Source organism: Schistocerca serialis, chromosome 8, assembly GCF_023864345.2.
Source record: "Schistocerca serialis cubense isolate TAMUIC-IGC-003099 chromosome 8, iqSchSeri2.2, whole genome shotgun sequence".
NCBI classification, from domain to species: Eukaryota; Metazoa; Arthropoda; class Insecta; order Orthoptera; family Acrididae; genus Schistocerca; species Schistocerca serialis.
Window position 1 is genome coordinate 617169532 of NC_064645.1, and position 21630 is coordinate 617191161.

The 21630-nt window shown below is 40.2% G+C and overlaps 1 protein-coding gene across 2 annotated transcripts in view; it reads left to right on the forward strand.

Moving 5' to 3' along the window:
• Nucleotides 1-21630, forward strand: part of LOC126416038 (muscle-specific protein 300 kDa-like) — a 643030-nt gene that overhangs the window by 599299 nt on the left and 22101 nt on the right. For both annotated transcript variants that reach the window (XM_050083501.1, XM_050083503.1), the window contains 10 exons: nt 4659-4835; nt 6063-6239; nt 9786-10103; nt 10691-11020; nt 11750-11967; nt 12247-12538; nt 13741-13875; nt 14010-14155; nt 20664-20862; nt 21049-21327. In XM_050083501.1, the coding sequence (XP_049939458.1) occupies nt 4659-4835; nt 6063-6239; nt 9786-10103; nt 10691-11020; nt 11750-11967; nt 12247-12538; nt 13741-13875; nt 14010-14155; nt 20664-20862; nt 21049-21327 (2271 nt within the window). The remainder of the gene's footprint in view (nt 1-4658; nt 4836-6062; nt 6240-9785; nt 10104-10690; nt 11021-11749; nt 11968-12246; nt 12539-13740; nt 13876-14009; nt 14156-20663; nt 20863-21048; nt 21328-21630) is intronic.

A 21630-nucleotide genomic window follows, 5' to 3' on the forward strand; every position in this document is an offset into this window, starting at 1 on the left:
GCGATGTACGATCTTCCCGCCCATCCCATGAGGGTGGGGGTTGCTTGGAATTTTAAAGCTACTAAAGCCAGATAAATTTCGATAACATTGCTTGATAATAATACGAAGAGTGTTACGAATGTGGATATTACTACGCTAGCTCTGCGTGTGCGGGTGCTGTTACTGACAGCATCTGCTACATTAATCAGCCAGGATAATTTTGAGGCCAGTCTACGGTATAGTAACTTACCTTCGCGTATGAGATGTCGGTTGCATATTTTTAAAGGTAGGTGACGTCTTCACCTGTCTTCTTTCTCAATTTAGTTACGTCTCATCTTTCTTAACGGTACCTTGTAGTAAATCTTATTGGTGCTGGGAAATTACCTTATTGCCAATATGTGTTATTGAAGATTTCCGTCCATCACTGTGAGGGCATCTACTCACTATTTTCTCGCGGAAGTCTGTGGGTTGCCTGTAGTATTAGGAACATGGCCAATCGCGTTTACAAACATCTTAATTCGTTATAAAACTAGAAAATCACTCAGCACCACAGCTTTTGGCCATCACAACTCTAGCGATGATGCCATTTCATTATCTGTTGGTGGATATAATTTTCTAACAACCGCTCAGATTACATTTTATTTTTATGCATTGGCTTGACTTTTTATGTACGTAATGATGACATGTGTGCTTGAAGCCGAGTAGTCATAACAAGATGTTATTGAAGAAGGGGCTAATTGTGGTGATCAAGACAGAACAAGATTTTTTCATTTAAATTCCAACATTTATGGTGGTATGTAGAAAAGCACTCATAAGCGAGGCTTTGCAACTAACTTTGTACGTTTTTTGAAAGAATTAGTCTGCTGGGTGTTACAAAAAGGTACGGCCAAACTTTCAGGAAACATTCCTCACACACAAAGAAAGAAAATATGTTATATGGACATGTTAGAGCTCATTTTATTACTTTTCTTCAAATCACATTAATGATGGAATGGAAACACACAGCAACAGAACGTACCAGTGTGACTTCAAACACTTTGTTATAGGAAATGTTCAAAATGTCCTCCGTTAGCGAGGATACATGCATCCACCCTCCGTCGCATGGAATCCCTGATCCCTGATGCGCTGATGCAGCCCTGGAGAATGGCGTATTGTATGACAGCCGTCCACAATACGAGCACGAAGAGTCTCTACATTTGGTACCGGGGTTGCGTAGACAAGAGCTTTCAAATGCCCCCATAAATGAAAGTCAAGAGGGTTGAGTTCAGGAGAGCGTGGAGGCCATGGAATTGGTCCGCCTCTACCAATCCATCGGTCACCGAATCTGTTGTTGAGAAACGTACGAACACTTCGACTGAAATGTGCAGGAGCTCCATCGTGCATGAACCACATGTTGTGTCATACTTGTAAATGCACATGTTCTAGCAGCACAGGTAGAGTATCCCGTATGAAATCATGATAACGTGCTCCGTTGAGCAGTACATACTGACGAAACTAAAATGAGCTCTAACATGGAAATTAAGCGTTTCCGGACACATGTCTACATAACATCTTTTCTTTATTTGTGTGTAAGGAATGTTTCCTGAAAGTTTGGCCGTACCTTTTTGTAACCCCCTGTAGAAGTAATGCTCGTCGTTCTTCTCCCAGCGGCTGTTGGGGCTGATACGTTTCCGCTCATCTCGCCCCTTACAGAATTATATGTCGCAGAGCACTCGGCAGTGCTGGCATTTCGCGTGCGGCTGTTAAGCAGTACTGTTCCCGTGAGAAGTCTCCCGCGTACCTGGACTTCCGGCTGCTAATTGCAGCCAGGTCTTTATGATCGCCCGCTCGATGCCGTTCGCGGCACGCGAGCCGCGCCACCTACTTCTGCACAACTTGAGCTATTCGCGCCATTTGTTTCCGTCCGCCTGGCATTATGTATTCTGCAGCTCACTGAGCACGAACGACTTGGCTCGTGCGCCAGGCTGTACAAATTTCCGACGAAGTGAGGGCTGTCCTGATTCTCACGCCGAATAATTCGGCCCAATCTCAGCCGACGCCCACCTCGCTACTGCTGCGAGAAAATTGCAACAGTTTCCTTCCTGCTCTGTTTTCACGAATTGTATTTATGCTTGTGTTCCCGCGCGGCAGAACTCGCTCATTTCCGTTAATAGAGATGGACGCTGTTCTGAGTGCTGAATAATTTTAAACAGAAGTCCAGTCAGAGTATGTGCCGCATTGAAGTACGTTGGTTTCCATAAATGAAGGAAAACTACAGAAGTGGTGATAACACTGTTGTGTCGATCCCGAAGAAGATGGGCCGGGGGGCGGGGGGGTCAATGACATGGCATATGCGAAATAATATATCACAGTTTCGAAAAAACCCTCAAAAACTAGCATCTGGAAGGAGAGGAAATGTGAAATGAAATTTGACGAGCTCAAAAGATAAATGGTTTTATCTCATTGTTTACTAAATCAAGTCAAGTGAATAAAGAAATTGGTAGTCCTTTGCCAGTAGGATGCTGCACGCCCCGGGGCTTGGATGCTTCGCTGATTCGGTTGGGAAGAGTGTCGTTCAACAGTCGTATCCTCTCTTGAGGTAAGCTGGCCCAAAACCGTTGCATGGGTCCTTGATGTCCTGTATATTGGAGCTGGCGCGGAAATACGTCCGGGCTGGTTGCACATGTAACTTAAGGCAGACAGATCAGAGGATCTTAATAACCAAACAGAGTATTTATGTATAATTCAGGTAATTCATAAACGGGCAAGCCGTGTGTGAACAAGTGTTGTTTTGTTGAAAAATTGTACCAGGGCACTGTTTCGTGAAAGGTAACATGTGAGTGCAGGATGTCTTTGACTTTTTGCTGTGCTGTCAGAGGCCCCTGATTCTCTACCAGAGATGGTATGAATTTATGGCTGCGGTTTGCCGGAACGTTAGCAAAATGTGGCCTCTCCCCTCCCCCCTTACTCCCATACGATAGTTACCTTTGGTACCGGTAGTGTAGAACGGAGATTCGTCCTTGAAAATGATGCAACGTCACACACCGTCGTATGCTTCTACCAGACCTCTGACAGTGTCCCAGCATTGTGGCGGATTGTGAAGGGCTTATGTAGTTAGTCCATAGCTGTGCCGGATGACAGACGCAGACGTGAAGATGTTAGACGTACTTGGTACACAACAGGGCAGTCTTCGTTGTTACCAGTCTTGGTCGGTCGGAACATTGACGGTGCTTGACAAATGCGGTAATGGTATCTGTAGCTACATGTAAGTTGTGAGTTTTCAGAACATTGCATTCACTAGTAGTTTGTATATTGCTAATGGCCACAATGTTGTTTGAACGCGAAAGTAGACAGTGGCAGGAGACGAAATACAAGCGACCGAACTATTCCAACATTTTACGATTCGGAACTAATAAGTTGGGCCTCCCAAAAAAGTTTACTAGTAACGAGCCCACTGTCTCCTCTGCCCGTAAGCATGCTCAACGTCAGAGAGATGTTTACACCTAAACGACCCTGCGTGCAGTCGTGGTACGCCTTCTTCATGGACCACGTTGTCAGCCTTGCTGGTCAGGGTGCGCCAGCATGGCTCGAGGACCGGGGCAACATGGCGGCAGGCACAGCACCTGCGCTCCGTTCGCGTGCCCAAAGCCGGCCTTGAGAAACCGGCAAATCGGCGTGCTGCCCGTGCACGTGCAATTATCTAATGAAGCCCCGCGTCCTTGCAATTTTAATTGAATCACGGTTCCGGGGTGAGCGCTGCGCTGTGTTTGGGCAGGCGCGGAGAGCGCTAACGCCAGCCGGCCACGCGAGCTCCCCGGCGCTCTCGCCGCAAATTGTTTCGCCCCACAGTTCCAATCACTCTCCGCTGCGTGTGCTCCCATTGCTGTATCGCATGGGAAATCAAGCGTGCTTTCAGAACTCACATTGCCTTAAGAAAAGGAGAATTCTCACAATTGTAAGATTAAAATACGGACGCTTTGCCATATTGTCGCTTCCCCTCCCTCCCCCAGTCGTTAAAACCAGAACTCCTAGAAGATCACGTTGTTGTCTGTCTGTCTGTCTGTTAAGGTCCCTTTTACTCATTAATGGGTAGAAGCATCAATTTGAAATGTATGTAAAATATTGCGTAAGTCGAAGCAGTCCAAAGATGTGGCCGTATATATATAACATATTTTGATACTTGCAAACACCTCATCAAAAACTATAGGGTACTTCCTGTCGACCTAAACTCATTGAATTTGGCAAGAACCATGGCTTTACAATACAAGTAAACGGAAAAAACAGCAAATTGTTTATTTGTTATTATATCACAAAATATATTTTTTGCCATTTGTTGCCCATCTGTCTGTCTGTCTGTCTGTCTGTCTGTCCATCCATCCATCCATCCATCCATCCATCTGTTAAGACCACTTCTCTCAGGAACGGGTAGAGATGTCAATTTGTCAATTAAAGGGTACCATCTGTGATTCCATTAATTTTTTTACATTCAGAGGTGCCTAAGCAGTTACCTTGATTTTGAATTAACTTGAATATTTGGTAATAATGATTCACCAGATTATTCGACATAAACACGCTACCTGATGTACACTTTTTCTGAAATTTAATATGAGATGGTAATCAGAATGTTTTACTTGTTTAAAAGTATACCAGCACAGTTTTATCAAAGGAACAAATTGAACTTATATCACATGCAATTTCAGAGCTTGGCTGCTGTGGAAGAAGCAACAGAGCAAGATGCTGAACAACAACTGGGCGCCCTGCGTAGCCATCTGCTGGCTTTGGGCAAGACTGAGTCGCAACTGCAGCAGTTGAGAGGCTCAGCAGAGACCTCTGTAGATGATGCACCGGTTGTGGAAGTGCTTGCTCTCTGGCAACAGGTACCCAAACACTGAGAATAACTGACTTCTTTTAGCTGTCATTGGATCTATGCAGAACAATGATCATTTAATATTTTAGAGTAAAAAAAAAAATACCCTTGCGCACACATCTCCAAAGATAATAGGACTTTTTATAGAATTTTTCAAAATGTCATGCTATTTATTACAACTTATCTTCAGGAAGCAAAATGTCATCACTCCCAGTAGACAAACATGAAAGTACACCCACAACCCTGACTTTCAGAACTAATTGTTTCCTCCTTAGTAGGAGAGAGGGTTGGATTGGCGAAGCATAAAAAGGAAGGGCAGATCATTCAGAACCCATAACGAGGGGGGCAAGACAACTGTAGCTTATCTCTGTTCAGCACATAAGACGAGAGGTGTTCTAAACTGTTATAGACTAGCCCTGTCATAAAGGGTGCTTTCCTCCACTAAAAGGACATAGTGCTTGTGATCTGATACATCCAATATTATTTGTTGTAATCAATTGCTTTTATTTACAGGTTGAGTGTAGAATCTGCCCTTTATTGTAGGTGACAATGAAATGAGCATTGCGTGCATTTTTAAAATATCACGTTGCGATCTAGATGATTAATACTTGCCATTAGAAAATCTACCAATTTATCAGTCACTGATAGAGGTGAAGTGAGAAGCGGAGATTTTGTGGGGGTGGGAGAGTACACTAATCTCGTCTGTTTCTATTGAAAATGAAATGTCGTGTGGCTAGGGCCTCCCGTCGGGTAGACCGTTCGCCTGGTGCAGGTCCTTCGATTTGACGCCACTTCGGCGACCTGCGCGTCGATGGGGATGAAATGATGATGATTTGGACAACACAACACCCAGTCCCTGAGTGGAGAAAATCTCCGACCCAGCCGGGAATCGAACCCGGGCCCTTGGGATTGACAGTCTGTCACGCTGACCACTCAGCTACTAGGGGCGGACGTCTGTTTCTATTAATCATTACTAATTCATTATTTTTTGCATACTCCACAGTATAATTCTAAATTAGTAATCATGTTCTATACAATATTTAATGATACAATGAAATTACAGGTAGATGTTTGAATATTTATATTTTAAACAGCAGGAATGGTGAGTGGAATGTAAATCAGAAAATAGTTTGTAAAATCATAGTGAGATTTGTTGAGGAAAATGGTATAGCATGTTTTAAATATAGCTTGAAGGACTTCATACTGGAAATAAAATGTGTTACATTTTACACTACAGGTATTCCGTGAGACTTTCCAACAATATCATCGATTGTCAGCTCGCTTGGTTCGTGGACAAGATGGTGCTGCAGCATTACGTTTGTGGCAAGAGTACCTTGTGCATGTCCAAGCATTCCTTTCTGCTGGAGTCCCTGGAGATTATAAGGCCCTTGCTGAACACCAGCACCTTTGTGAAGTAAGTTAAAAATATATTTAAAATTTGCTGAAATAAAGTAGGTTATGTTTATGCAATCACTACACAAGAAATAAAGTATATTTAATATGCTAAATTGTCTGAGTTGTAGAATGCGGAAGTGTATTTTCAATTGATGGTGTGTCTATAAAAAGTTTCTTGCAGGAATTACATGTGTCCAGAAATTTAAAAAAACAAGATTCAAAGTATTTCTTGTTAGCCCCTTCTTCATGCATTACTAGTGCACTTGGGTGCTGTTATTTCAAATATATCGTACTGTTGTGGTGACTAATATTAAAAAGCAACATACTTATTGTGAATAGATTATTATTTTACTTCAAACAGTATGTACTTATACATAAAAGTGTGCATTAATCAGGAATGTACTGAGGCTAGGGTGTGAAGTGTGCATTAATTAGGATTGCCCCAAGGGTGTGGCAAAATAGTCCCCTGCCAAGGACCTAGACACAGAGGGGCCACGAAAACGGAGTTGGGGGGGGGGGCGTAGACCCCCCCCCCCCCTCAAACCATGGATTATGAGTTGCTTATCCAAACAGTGAAATAGCGTTGAGGGTATGCATGACAATTACAGTGACGGCAGAATCTTGTCACTGCAGTTTCAGCAAATTACAGATCATAAAAAACTACTGAATGTCAGGTATAGGTGGATCAGACTGTCAGATTCAGCTACCTTCTTGATAGAATACATCACAGTTTCTAAATTTGACTTTAGTGATGTAATCAATGAAGCAAGAGCCCCATCGACGGGACGAGGTTCTCCTCACTCGGCTTCGAATAGGCCACAGCCCTATGACGCATGGCTTCCTGCTCCGGCGGGAGGACCCTCCACTGTGTGGTGCTTGCGGCGTCCAGGTCACTGTGCGCCACGTTTTATTGGATTGCGTTTTATTTTCTGACCAGCGGGCCGCGGCTGCCTTGCCAGCGGACCTGCCAACTCTTTTAGGCAACACTCGGACGAATGTGGTTAAAGTTTTAAAGTTCTGTGCCATGTCGAATGTTTTTACAAAGATTTTAGGGAGGGGATTTTAACTTGTTTCCTGTGTGACAAGCTCGCCCATATTTTATGTAAGTGGCCAGACACTGACGGTTTCCTATGTCATTCTTGTCGCTATGTTATCCCTTACCTTAGGTTTTACCTTCTCAAGTCGTATTTTCCCTCTTTTCCTGCTTTGAGTGTGTTTTTCAGTTTTATTAGGTCTCTCCACATTCGTTCCTTTTACTGTGTGTCAGGGCGCTGATGACCTCGATGTTGAGCGCCCATAAACCCCAACACACACACACACTGGAATGCGTTCTCAACACTTAATTTCCAGTTCATGTTTTATGCACTATTCATAATTTATGAGTAGCAAATAATATATATACAAAGGTTGGAACTTAAATAGTGGCAACTGTTTGTTCACAACCGATACAAAAGAGTTACATTTTTGCACCTGTTACTGCCCTTTATAGTAGTCACCAGCATTGTGTAGAACCCGTTGCAAGCAATGTGGAAGGCATAGTATACCGTTAGCAGAGCCCGTTCTGTTGATAGTGCGCATAGAGCAGTCTAATGCATGTCGAATGTCTGGAACAGTTCTGAAGTGAAAGTTATGGTGATTCTCATGTACAACCTTGATGGTGATATACTAAGGGAATAAATACCTGGTATCAAACAATGTCCTTAATCCAATATGGTCCTCCACGGCAGACCATCTGTGCACAGTATTACTGTTTGTTTTTGGAACATCACTTGTGACCAGCTTTGCGAATGAAGCGGCGACACTTTCTGCGCAACCCACCCATCATTTTGCATGACAATGCGCTGGTGCACACAGCGCAAGCTTTGGCTGCTTTGTTCGGTCGATGGGACTGGGATGTACTGTACTATCCACTATACCCCCTGGACTTAAGCCCTTGTGACTTGATTTGATTCCAAAGATGAAGGAATCACTTCATGGAATTCGCTTCAGAACTGTTCCAGAGATTCGACAGATAGTAGACCGCTCCATTTGCACCATCAACAGAACAGGCTCTGCTAATGGTATACTACGCCTTCCACATCGCTGGCATCAGGTTCTACACAGAGCTGGTGACTACTTTGAAGGATAGTAACAGGTGCAAACATGTAATGGTGAAGAATCTGTTTTAACACACAACAGTCTTTAAAGTATTGAGTTTGCAAAGTGGCACAATGCTGATAACAAGATTCAAAGTTTAGGATTGTGGTGGCTTTCCTAAATTTTGGAAGGTGAATGCCTGGATGACTCCTTTCTGGCAGATGAAGACTAATGTTATTTCTTCCCCTTGTCCAACATGTGAGCTCCACGTCTAGTAATGTCATGACCTAAAACATGATAAATCTTAATTTTTTTTTTTGTAATATCAAATTTTTGTTGTTGGTATTGCAATGAGATCACTATGTACTGTGCCAGTAATCTAGTTCTCTAAGATAAATATGGATTGCAGTACATTTCCTTATACTTCTTTTTCCATTCTTTCGGAATAGAAAGTTCAAGAGGGACTCTTAATGGAACGAAAATCACTATTTTGTAAATATTTTCGATTAAATTTATAGTAACTGAATTTCTGTTGGTGCTTGGCAGAACATGATGATAATATTATTAAAGGAAAATACTTCCTAATGTTCAGCAAAATTACATTGATTTGGTCACTCATTCATATGTTCTTTAAAAGTGCAATCTCAAAAGATAGTCCTTCGTATTAAACAAGGGAAATTATTTATGATTCCTTATTCATTCAGAGTCTTTGTAAGTAAAATGCCAATGAGATGCTACATTTTGTAATGTGAATGAACTACTGCAAAACTGAAGAGTGTTTTCTTTTTGTATTTATACCTGAACATGGCACAAATTGGCTATTAGATTTTCTCATCACACCCAATTTTCTTTATTGAATGGAAGTACAATATTTACTGTAAATCTTGATGTTTATCTTTTTGTTTTTGAAAGTATTAAAACTCAAATTCCAATTTGTCACAACAAGACCACCAACCATTTCATTTTTAACCAATTCTTATGAATCTGGAAGTTAATTATAAATTGAAACGTCATTATAGCATGCTTGCTTTTGTTTTTCTTTTCCTCTAATAAAAGTTCCTGCTTTGCAAACTTGCCAACAGTTGATGTCAGTACTCAATGGATAACCACCATAAATCTATTCTTGTTTCATTTACCAAACTCGCATATTATACTGGCTTTAGTGCAGTTCATTCATAGCTCTTAAAAACTTTTGAATAAGCAGTTCAATTTTGTATGTTTCCAAAAGAAAGAAGAATAAATTAGTGTTTGTTTTAATGAACAGCATCTACATGTAAAGAGGATTTGTTTAAAGAATTCTGGCAAATTTAAAACAAGTCATTGTAACATTTAAGTTATGTCACAATTCACTACTAAAAATTGTAAAATGTTACCTTTCGTTGTTCAGCATAGAGCTTTTTTTATCATATTATCAGTTATCTTGATGTTGAAGTTAAATTGACATTTTTTTATAGTGTAGTGAAAATTCAACATCTTATCTCGTATGCAGGTACATCAGAATCTACTGACCAACCAACAGAATGTGTTGCTGTCCAAAAATGACTCGGATGGGCTTTTGGGTAGTGGTTTAATAGAATCGTCAGTAGTGGAACAGTTTGCTTCACTGACAAATCTCCACAATGAGACATTGGCCCGTATTATGGATCGTCATGCAGAGGTACGCGCTCGCCTGGATGCCTGGGATCGTTATCGACAGGATCAGGCAGTTCTCTTGGCTTGGCTACGAGACACCGAGAGGGAGAGGGCACGCCTTCAGCTTCGGTACATACATCTACGCTGTCTGCCCAAAATTCTTCTTCGGATACAAGTGAGTAAATTCATGATCATATAATTCACTGTGAACTCTCATGTTTTCAAGGTGTGATTGATTAATGGTTTACTTCTGAGTGTTCAGCTGAGTTTTTATTTCCATTTTGCATATTTTGACAACCAAGCCAGGAAATACAAACTTGACTGAATATCAAGAAATGCACCATTAATTTAATTTCTTGTTTTTAAAAGTAATCAGACTTTTCTTAGAGTTATATTATTAGAAAAAAGTCAGAGAATGGAAGAAATGAACTTATCACACTTTCACTAAATAGGTATTCTTGGTGTGCGAGTTTTCTAAACATGCACGCTATTGTGCCATTATTTGTAATAAGCTTTCAAAAAGACTTCTAAATACTTCGGTAAAGTAATGTATTGGTTTCAAGAGCTGCATACATTACTTTTAGATCATTACTTATTTTATCGTAAATCGTATTGACTCATTTCAGTGGTGACTCTAGGAGTCATTATTCTCTGGTACTGGCAGGATAGCTGTAGTGGTGATGTTACTCTATTCATGTCCTATAATAAAAAGCATGCCTCCCAGTGGGAAGTATTCATGGTTGCTTGTATGTTGCGTTCTAGGCATTGATTGAGAAGATTCCATCTGGTGAGGTGCAGGCTGAATCACTTCAACAACAACAGTCTTCCTTGCTGACATTTTGTGATGAAGCACTCGCTACATCAATCCGTATGGAACATGCAGCTATTGTTCAAAGGATTTCCAACTTGGGTGCAGCACTTGAAACCTGGCGTGAATTTTTGGAGCGAATTTCAAACTTAGCTGCTTCTTTTGAGCAGCAAGCTGCAGCAGTGACAACAGCATTCAATGAAGTACGCTCCACAATTGAACAGAGTGGTGCAGACACTCCTGTTTCAGTTAATGCCGTCTCTGAACGCCTTGAACGGCTGAAGGTGAGAGCAATATCGTTTGTAAGCAAATGTTCACTGGTGCCTGCCCCCCCTTACACACACACACACACACACACACACACACACACACACACACACACACACACACAACACACAAACACTTATTGAAATTAAGATTTCATTTTGAACGAATACCAAGAGTTAATTTAAGTAAGAAGTATCTAACAGCTGGAAAAAATCTTGAAACATTATCTCCAATAGAAAGAATGCAATACTTTGCTTTAAAGAGTGATAATATCAGTGTACATGGCAAAAGCAGCAATTTTGAAGTAAATGTAAGATATATAAATGAAAATGATATCTAACTGATTTTGAGGTGTGTAATTTATCACCCACATCAGAGATACAGGCTTTTGTTGCTAAAAAAAAGTGGCGTAAACAGTTTTCAGTACCTGATGAATACGTTTGAAAGTAATTGGACATATTACCCACCCAGTATAAGGAAGAAGATAACCGACATATTTTAAATTAATGTATGTTAATACTATTTGCTAAGTACATAAGATGCATATATGCTTTGGATAGGATTTTACATAATGTGCTCGTCATGTTGTTATTAAATCCTATTGTCAAATTGTGAGAGAAAAAGATGGATATTTAGTGATAGATGTTGCTTCTGTTTGTTTGTTTGTTTGTGTGTGTGTGTGTGTGTGTGTGTGTGTGTGTGTGATGAAGTTTTTCAGTTTTGCATACTTATTGTCTCTATTCTAGGAACTACGTACACAGCTAGCAGATCGTACTACTGATTTAGAGTCCCTTGGAGTAACGTTGGAGCAATTGAAGGAGTGTGCTGCACCACAGGATATGAAGGCAGCAACACAACGAGCATGGTTGCTGTGGCAAGCACAAGCTGATCTGGAGCACCAACTGACACTGCTCTGCCACAGACTCGAGGAGCGTATTGGATTAAGGACGTTGTTTGATACCAGGTATTTATTCCCTTATGACGACACACAATTGCATGCATTCAAGGGCTATTTATGATTTATGATTCTTATGACTAGTGATGTATAGCTTGTATGTAGTAAACTTACTGCATGGGATGTGACTTTTCTATATTGCTTCTAAGATTCACAGAAGCCAATAGCCTCTAGGTGTCATGATGCTATCACATTACTAGGATTTATATTTCATGGTAATGATAAAAATGTTAATTTTCTATCAGCTTATTTCAAAATGTGCATTATCATAAGAAAATTGGATTGCAGGCAATCTCGCTTCATGACTTGGGCATCAGAAGTTGAAGCACGTTTGGAGCGCAGCAGCACTGCAGATGCAGAAGAGGTTCTAAGGAGACTAGAGACAGAATTGCAGGCTGAAGTAGCCCTTAAGAGGCGAGAAGCAGAGTGGCTGACTCGAACCGGACGTGAATTGCTTGCTGAGATGGACACAAATGCTGATCCTGAATTAAAGGAACGTGTCGAACAAGTTGAGACTCGATGGCGAGAACTGCAGGATCTTGGTCGCTCTCGTGCAGCACGACTTGCTGAACTACTGCAGGTGTGAAACACTCTCTTTCAGTAACATGTTACTAAGTTTTACTTCTCCCCCCCCCCCCCCCCCCCCATCCCCCCCTCCACCACCACAATGACCATTGCTTCATAGTCCAGCATTGTAAGTGGAAAAATAAGTATAAATATTTCATTTGATGTGCAATATCCTTATTATTCGTTTTTTCTGCTAATAGAAAAGAACACCAGTTTGTAATTATGCAGAGCAGTGTTAAACAGTGTGTTGAAAAGTGCCTAAAATGTATTAAAGAATTTTTGCTATGTGTTTCTCACATCATCACTAAACTCAGGTTTCATAGTGTAAGCAGCACATTCAATTCAAAGCTTCTGATCGTTGTGAACTGTTGGCAGAGAAACAAATATTTGGTAAACTTTTTTAATAGGAAATACATCAGTAATTCTATTATTACATGACAAGTGTCTGCCTGCTTAGCTGTCTGGTAACATGCTCACCTCCCATGCCAGTGGGCCCAAGTTTGATTCCCAGCCAAATTGGAGATTTTCTCCGCTCAGGGACTTGGTGTTGTGTTGTCCTCATCATCATTTCATGCTCATCACTGGCACGTCCCCCAATGTGGCATTGACTGAAATACCACACTTCAGTTTTAAAATTTGCTCTGCTCTTTAGTTTGTTCAAGCAGATGTGTAAATTACATTGTATAATTTTAAATGTGCCATATTATTACTACAGATTTTCAATCAATGAATTTAATTTAATGTGAAAAGTGCTAGGTTTGTTATATTCTTATAAGGAAGAAGCTCACAGAATAGGAATAAAAAAGATAAAGTACAGACTGAGACAGATAAAGTTCCAGTAGGAAGAACATAGGGTACATAAGTAATGGCTGAATCACTAATAGAAAAATTGTGTAATAAACATACATGTCACCCTTGTTGTTGTTTGAATGGAAATGAGCCATTGAGACACACAACAGTGCATTTTGTTCTTAAATATTCCAAGGTTGTTACTATTTGAATTTCCAGAGTAAATTGTTCTATGTTGTTGTACAGAATTGATTGGTTGCTAATGAGATAGTCACCATAAACGCTAAACCTCATATTTTACCATTGTCTGCAAAATCCACAGCAGAGTATTAATATAATGAAGAAAATGATGTTCATATATAAAAAACCATAGTAGTTTAATCTTCCAGATACAAATTAACCACCATTTTCATTATTACTTTGCAGACCATGTCTCAGTTAGAACTGCGCCTTGCTGAGCTACGTGCGTGGCTTCACCAGGTTGAATCAAAGCTGGCCACTCCATTAGTATTTGAAACCTGCAGTAAGGAGACTGTTGACCAAAAGCTCCGTGAACATGAGGTCTGTATATCTCTTAAATTTACAATTTTCCTTACTTAAGTACAACCATTTTATTTTCTCAGTTCAGGTTCCACTTTATGTCAATATGAGGTGTCTTGTCATATGTGCTGAAAGTATCATCCTTTATTTTTCAGGAATTACAGAAAGCAATTGAGAAACAAAGCAGTAATGTGGGAGAAGTACTTAATCTTTGTGAGCTGCTTCTGACAAACTGTGAAGCATGCAAAGCAACAATAAATACAGAATCTATTACTATAGCAACTGATATGTTGGAACAACGGTATGTATCACCAGTGCCTTTGCTATTACCTCACTTTTATCATTGCATTACTGACAGTTTCTTGTTTTACACAGTCAAAATTTAAATTTATTTGCTGGAAAACAAAAAATGATGAGTCTTTAATGAATTTTTGCAGCAAGGTACCGTTATAGAAATACTAAAATATGCTGTTATGAAACCATTATTTAAAAAGAACAGATCACAATATTTTTACTGCTATTCGATCTGTCTGCTAACTAGCTTCCAGAGTTCCTTGAGAAACTGGCACATATGAGAGCTGGAGAGCACAATATTAGTAGATGTCATTTCATTTTCCAAGAAGGTGTGTCAACAAATGATGCTTGATAATCCTGTTTTTTGGTAGATCAGATTGTTTAAATAATATAATGTCAGAGTTATTGGTATCTTCGGTGTTCTAGCCAAACATTCTGATTGTGTAGTCCACAAAATTGTTTTACTCAGTTTCAGTGATTTATGTTACAGATTTGACACTTTTAAGTGTTGCAAATTTATCATCTTTGAGAATTATACAGTGCACTTGTGACGTCTGCAAACAAATTATTCATAAGACATCCTACACTGGTTTAGTGTAATGTAAATGTAATTTATACACTTCTTCTCCCCCTCCCCTCCCCCCACTCTTCCCTCCGTCTGATCAGGACTGGTACAGCCATTGTCATACATTTAGATTTAACACATTGAGGAGCAGTGTACACATTGGATTTAATACATTACAGATCATAACAAACATAAAGTTACAGTATAATCATATTGGAAGTTGACCTGCTTTTCTAACAAAAAGTATACAACAGGCAGTATACTGTCAAGTCTTTCAAGCAGAGCAGTACAGCTACACATATCAGCAAACAGCATCTGATAGTGACCAGACATTGTAGGAGGTGGCTGGCTGTGCTATATCTGTCCGTGCAGTCAAAACACATGTGACTGACACCCTTCCTTTCACCACAGATGCAGTGATGCAACCAGACAAATATGATGTAAGTGCTTCCCATAGCAGCCATTGTTGAATGTGAGTTACTTTACAATATTTGTCAGTCATTGGGAGCATTGATTTTTCTCGTGCCAGAAGTTAGGATTCATCATTGGGTTCAATTCGACATAATCTTGACGTTTGCATTTGCAGGTCTCTTGCAGTTCTGTATCCAATTCTCTCTGATGTTGGTTTATTAGCATTTAAAAGATTTGTAGCTGGTAATTCCATGTATCCCCTCACTCCATCATAGGTGGTTGCTTTGACAAGCTTGTCCGCTGTTTCATTGGTAGGTGTTCCACAGTGTGCTTTTACCCAGTACATTTGTAACTTTCTGATTCCTGTATTTGTGGTGATCTATAACATCAGATTCATGATGTGATATGCTGTTGTAAGGTTGTATTTTCCGCTGCATTAGATGTCTTTAATAGTTCCACCACTCATCTGGAATTGGAAAGGGTGATGAACTCAGAGTTGACATGCTCCTCAGTGTATTGCAGAATAGTCAAAAACTCGGCACTATTCAATGTCCCTCGATAGCTTCAAGAAAATGCAGTATTAAAATTTAGTGATCTGTAAATACAGCAAGATAATGATTTCAGCTCACAGGAAACCCACATTTGCTACAGGTACAGTTTTTCTTGTTATATCCTTGACATGTTCAAATGACTCAGGTCATGAATTGTTGCGTTAACGTGGAATTTGTCGCTGGTAAAGATGCTACGAAGGCGCATTTGTAGTTTATGTTAATATTTGCTGTCTTATACCCCAGTTAGGGTTAATAACTCACATAATAACAATCCTCTTAGTTCAGAAGATAATTCTGATTGTAAGGATATCCATTTTAGACATTACTGCAGAAATCTCCCTTGAATTTTTGAAGTATTCTGAGTGCAATCATATACATACACAGTCAGAAAAAAATTGCAACACCAAAAAATAATTAATGTAGAGTAATGAAATTTCTGCAATATATTTGTCTAGGTAATTAACATTAGTGATTATCATTACAAAATCACAGGTTAATGTAAGCATGAGATAAGCCATTGCAAGTGTGAAATGCTGGTACTTTAATGACTGGTGTAACCGAGAGAACGTCGAATGCAAGCAGGCAGATGCGCATGCATTGTGTTGTACAGGTGCCAGATGTCAGTTCGTGTAATAGAGTTCCATGCCTGTTGCACTTGGTCAGTTGATACAGTGACACTTAATGCTGTTTGTTGTTGATGCTGAAGTTGAAATTCATTGACGTCCCATATGTGCTCGATTGGAGACAGATCTGATGATTGAGCAAGCCAAGGCAGCATGTAGACACTGTAGAGCATGCTGGCTTGCAACAGCAGTATGTTTGTTAGCATTATCCTGTTGGAAAACATCCTATGGAATGCTGTTCATGAATGGCATAAAATTTTGCCATCAGGGTGCGTGGGATAACTCTACTGTCATACGAAATTGCACCCCAGAACACAAATCTACATGTAGGTCCAGTGTGCCTTGGCTGCAGACAGGTTGGTTGCAGGCCCTGAACTGGTCCCTCCTGACCACCACATGGTCATCACTGGCACCGAGGCAGAATCAGCTTTCATCAGAAGACACAACAGATCTCCCACCTGCCCTCCAATGAGCACTCACTTGACACCATTGAAGTCGCAAATAACAGTGGTTTGGAGTCAGTGTAATGTATACTACAGGGTTTCTGGCTCAGAGCTGTCCTTAAAATAACTGATTTGAGGCAGTTTGTTGTGTCACTGTGGTGCCAACTGGTGCTTATATTATTGCTGCAGATGCAGTAGACTGAACAAGATAGTCTTCCCTCACGGGTGTGCCACATGGCTGTTGGAAGCTCACTCTTCTGGTGACCACACATTCTCATGACCACCACTGCCAGCAATCATGTACAGTGGCTACATTCCTGCCAAATCCACCTGCAATAGATAGAAGGGACATCCAGCTTCTTGTACCCTATTACACAACTTCGTTCAAACTTGGTGAGTGTTGATAATAGTGTCTTTGTCACCTGAAAGGAATTCTTGACTAACAGCTCACCATGTTCAATCTGAAGGGTAACCAACACTCACAACCATTAAAGTGTGTATTAAAAGCAAACCTGATTTGGATCCTCATAATGGCACCACTAACACCACTCTTATGCACCTGGTGCAAAATTTTAATAGACATCATTTCTGAGATGTAGAAACATACCTACCAACTATCGTTTATGTTGCTCAATGCCTTCTTGGTGTTGCAGTTTTTTTTCCATCAGACTATTTTCCATTTTGTACATCATTGCCATAGATTATGAATTTCATGAAGTGAAATAATAGCTATTGACATTAGGCCGAAGCATAACTAGCTAATAGTCTAAAAATAGTTTAGTCTTGTCTCAAAAGTTTTCATTCTCCAGCATGAAGCACAGCCATTTAATGAATGTATAACCATGTACAATCATAATCTGGTGGAAACTCTTATGCATAGGGCTGGTTCAAGAACATCTCTTCACACAAGGCATTTGACAGTCTTCCTAACCCCCTGTTGACACTTCCACTTTCACACTTGTCATTTTTCTCTACTAATTGTGAGACTGTATACAAACCTTGTACTCGAGCACCCTCGGTACCCCTGACAGCTTGTCCCCCCAAGCGACCACTACTAATTGTTTCCTGTATGGAAATATTAAAGCCTCTGGCACCCCTCTTAGCGTGGTACCCCAAGCCCGAACCCAAAATTTTTTTACAAAACTGATGCGGAATTGATCCTTTTTAATGAACATCACAGCAGATGTTGGAAATAGCCACCAGTGATGTCTATGGAGCACTTTGGTAGGTTTATCAAATTGGTGTGCTCTACCTGAGGGATAGCTGCAACAGTGTTTTCAATATTCTGCTGTAGTAGCTCCCAGTGCGCGAGGATTATTTGAGTATATCTGACCCTTCAATTTTCCTCATGGGTAAAAATCGTAAGGAGTGAGGTCAGGTGACCAACGCAGCCAGGGGGTTCCACTGTGTCCTCTCCTCACCAAACATCTCATGCCCACATCACAAGGTTGTCAAGGCAATATATGCTGTTGCCGTACATTGCTGAAAATATCCATACAGTTGTTAATTTTCTGTTAGGTGATCCACGTATGGATTAAACAGAATATGGACATATTTGTCAGCATTAACAGTTAGTGAAGTAATTATGTTGTGATTTGGACACCAGTCATTGTGCACTAACGCCAATTTTGAGATATTGCAACAGCTGTGCAAAGTACCAATGGGGATTTTTGGTGTATAATGCTGCATGTTCTGTGACTTTGCATATCCTGACAAGCTGGACCAGCACTCACCTGAAGAAATGGAAAACCAGTGATCCAAAAGGCCTGATTCCACTTCGCTCAGAAACCACTGGCAGCAATCACCATGTGAAAGCTTATCTGGACACCTTAAGTTGTGCATAACAGCAAATTAGTAACGATACAGATGCTGCAGTCCTTTTTTGATAATGTTTCAACACAGTAATCTCTTCAATTCCCAAATGCACAGATAAGTGGTGTGGAGGCCTCATTGGACTTTGTTATAGGCTTTCCTAACCGAAAAGAAAACATTATTTGAATGAAGGATAATGTTTTCTTTTCGGTTAGTTACCTTTTTTATTTGCTGCAGAGCCTCCTTTGTGCAGTTTTGCCACTAAGTTTTGCATTGCAGACTTCACTGGAGATTTTGCCGAAACACTTTTAAGTCATAAACTTTTGCAGAAACTGTTCTGCACAGGTTTTGCACAAATAGTGCTTCACATGATACTAAACAGTGAAGATGTAATATTGTATTGTGAGCACCATTTTATGTTGGTTTCAACTGCTCATTAAACACATCTGTTCCCCTCACTCGCTCAAATGTAATAACACTGTGAAGTACTTGGGAAAGAGCCTGTGGGAGATGCGCATGCACACACATGTGACAACAATCAATTGGTGGGTCAGAATCACAGTTTCCAGTATTTTCTGTGATGGGCAGTTCTGATCACTAACAAGGGCCAATTCCACTGAATCTTACAAATATTTTCCGTGCCAGTTTTATTTTTCCCACCTTCTATTTTAAGCAGTAACATCTGAGGTCACAATTTCACAATAATGGAGTCACAAATTTCCTAATGTGTGTATATGTGCATTTATGATCTTCTAAATCTTCTTGTGTGTGTGTGTGTGTGTGTGTGTGTGTGTGTGTGTGTGTGTGTGTGTGACAGAGAGAGAGAGGGGGGGGGGGGGGGAGAGCTGTTTTGATACTAGTCCGCAGCATTGTTTTGATGATGTATCTATTTCATATGTATCGTACTTGGTATTCAGTGCTCAGTTAAATCTTCAAATCAGTCATTATTATCAGCATTCAGATGTGAGCACAGTATTTGGTTAGAAATGATCATGTAGAAATAATTGGTTAGAGGAGCTGCAGGGTAAGAAGAATCCTTTTCACACCTTGGGAAACACTGATAATAACTTTCCTTAATTAGCTTTATTTATTTGAGCCCACTGTCTTCTACCCAACATTTCGTTGCTGCCCTGTACATAGATAAAGTAATGTATCTAAGTCTCAGCAAACTGGGATCACAATCATTTGAATTAAGTTTAAATTTGTCAAATATTGCTGAGAAATCAGTCTTTCCTTTGATTTTCAACAGATGTTAACAAAATGTGGCCTCCATATGGAAAACACATTTTCTCATAGTTAATTCGTCTTGCAAAATGTGCCATACTCTTTCTTCTAATATAAAATAAATTATGAATATGCACACACCTTTAGTTACTGGTTGTTAAATGAGCAGATATGTGAAGTTGAAATTATAATCCACAGCAGAATTTCAAGCTTGATTCTTGTCTTTAATGGGCGACCACTTATGCTATTCGTACATGCCTGAAAGATGTAATTTATCACTGGATACCCTTCATACCTTAGTATTCTCCTGCAGCCAATGAAATGTGTGGAAAGAGGCAAGATGCAAGTTGAAACTTTTGAATCAGCCACTATGGCCTACACTAATAGTGCAGTTGATATGAGTAGTGCACTGTTTGTCAAAGGCAGGGTCCATGTTGGAATGTTGGTCTGGCATACAATTTTTAACAGTCTTAAATATTCATAGCAATCCATTCTCTACAAATTAATAACAATAAAAAAGAAGCCATCCAGTACCATACTGTGTTATTTCCTTGGTATTATCACTTGTGGTTGCATTATTAGAAAATTCTTTATGTAATCTTCTTAAGAAAGCTGCAAGTACACTCGGATGCAGCCATTCATGTTGTGATAAACTATTCAAAACAAAGAATATTTAGGTCACACCGAATTAAACTTTATCCATTCTGCAGATGAAGTTGACATTCTATACCAGATTCAGAAAGTTGTATGAAGCTAGAGAATGATTAACACTCAGGCATTGCAAGTGCTGAAGGTAGCAAGCTGAGAATATTGTAGTGTGGTGTTGATATTTAATTAATACAACTCTTTTCAGAAACTAAAGAGAATTTTATTGTAATTGTTTCAGGTGGAAGAATGTCTGTGGCCAGTCGGCAGAACGCAAGCGACGTATCATTGCCGTCTGCCAGTTGATACAGGACTTACAGAAGCTCTGCACTGAACAAGAAGACTGGCTCACTGCACAGGAGCTGGTTTTGAAGGAACTCGACAGTCGGCAGGATCTGCGGTCACAATCTGAGATCCAGTCTTTTGTTTCACGTATCGATGTGAGTTGTAGTAATGAGAGCAGTGTAAAGTAGTGAAAAACATCAAGAGTATGTAGAGAAGTCCACTAGAACTTTTAAGTAGAAATTAGAGTAACTTATATGCTGCAGGAGAACTTACTACTTTTACAATTTAGAACTAGCATAGGTGATTAAAAAAGTACCTAACTGTTGTCTGTTTTGGATTAGGGTGTGCTGAAGGAGGTGGAGACACGTGCTCCAGCCCTCCGCATCCTGGACCAGTCTTACTCCCGTCTGCACAAAGAGAGTACTCTCCTCGAACCAGAGAATATGCGGCAGCTGACATCTGGAGCTCGATCGGTACTTCGCCGTTGGCATGACCTAGCACCTGCTGCAGCTGCTGCTCAACAGAGGCTATTCAGAGAACTGCAGCGATACCGGGACTTCGCTGCTGCACACAGTAGAGCACTTGTTGCTCTCACGCAGTTTGACATTAGTCTTACACAGGTAATACTTTGTTCACTTTCACTGCCCTTCAGAAAGTTGATACAAATTTCCTATGTGATTGAAATTGGTTTTAATTAGTTGTCCATGTCAGGAAACAGTACATTACATTTCACTTTTAAGTGTTTCTAATTTTGTTATAATAATTTCTAGCACTCACACTACAGAAAGTTGGGTAGATACAGATGGTGTACTGTTTACAAATCGGTATTTCTTTTGTGTGTTTATTGTTGTGCTGTGCACAAGATGTAACCATTAGTGGAAAGAACAATTGAGAAGCTAAGCTCAGTAAGACATTAAGTAATC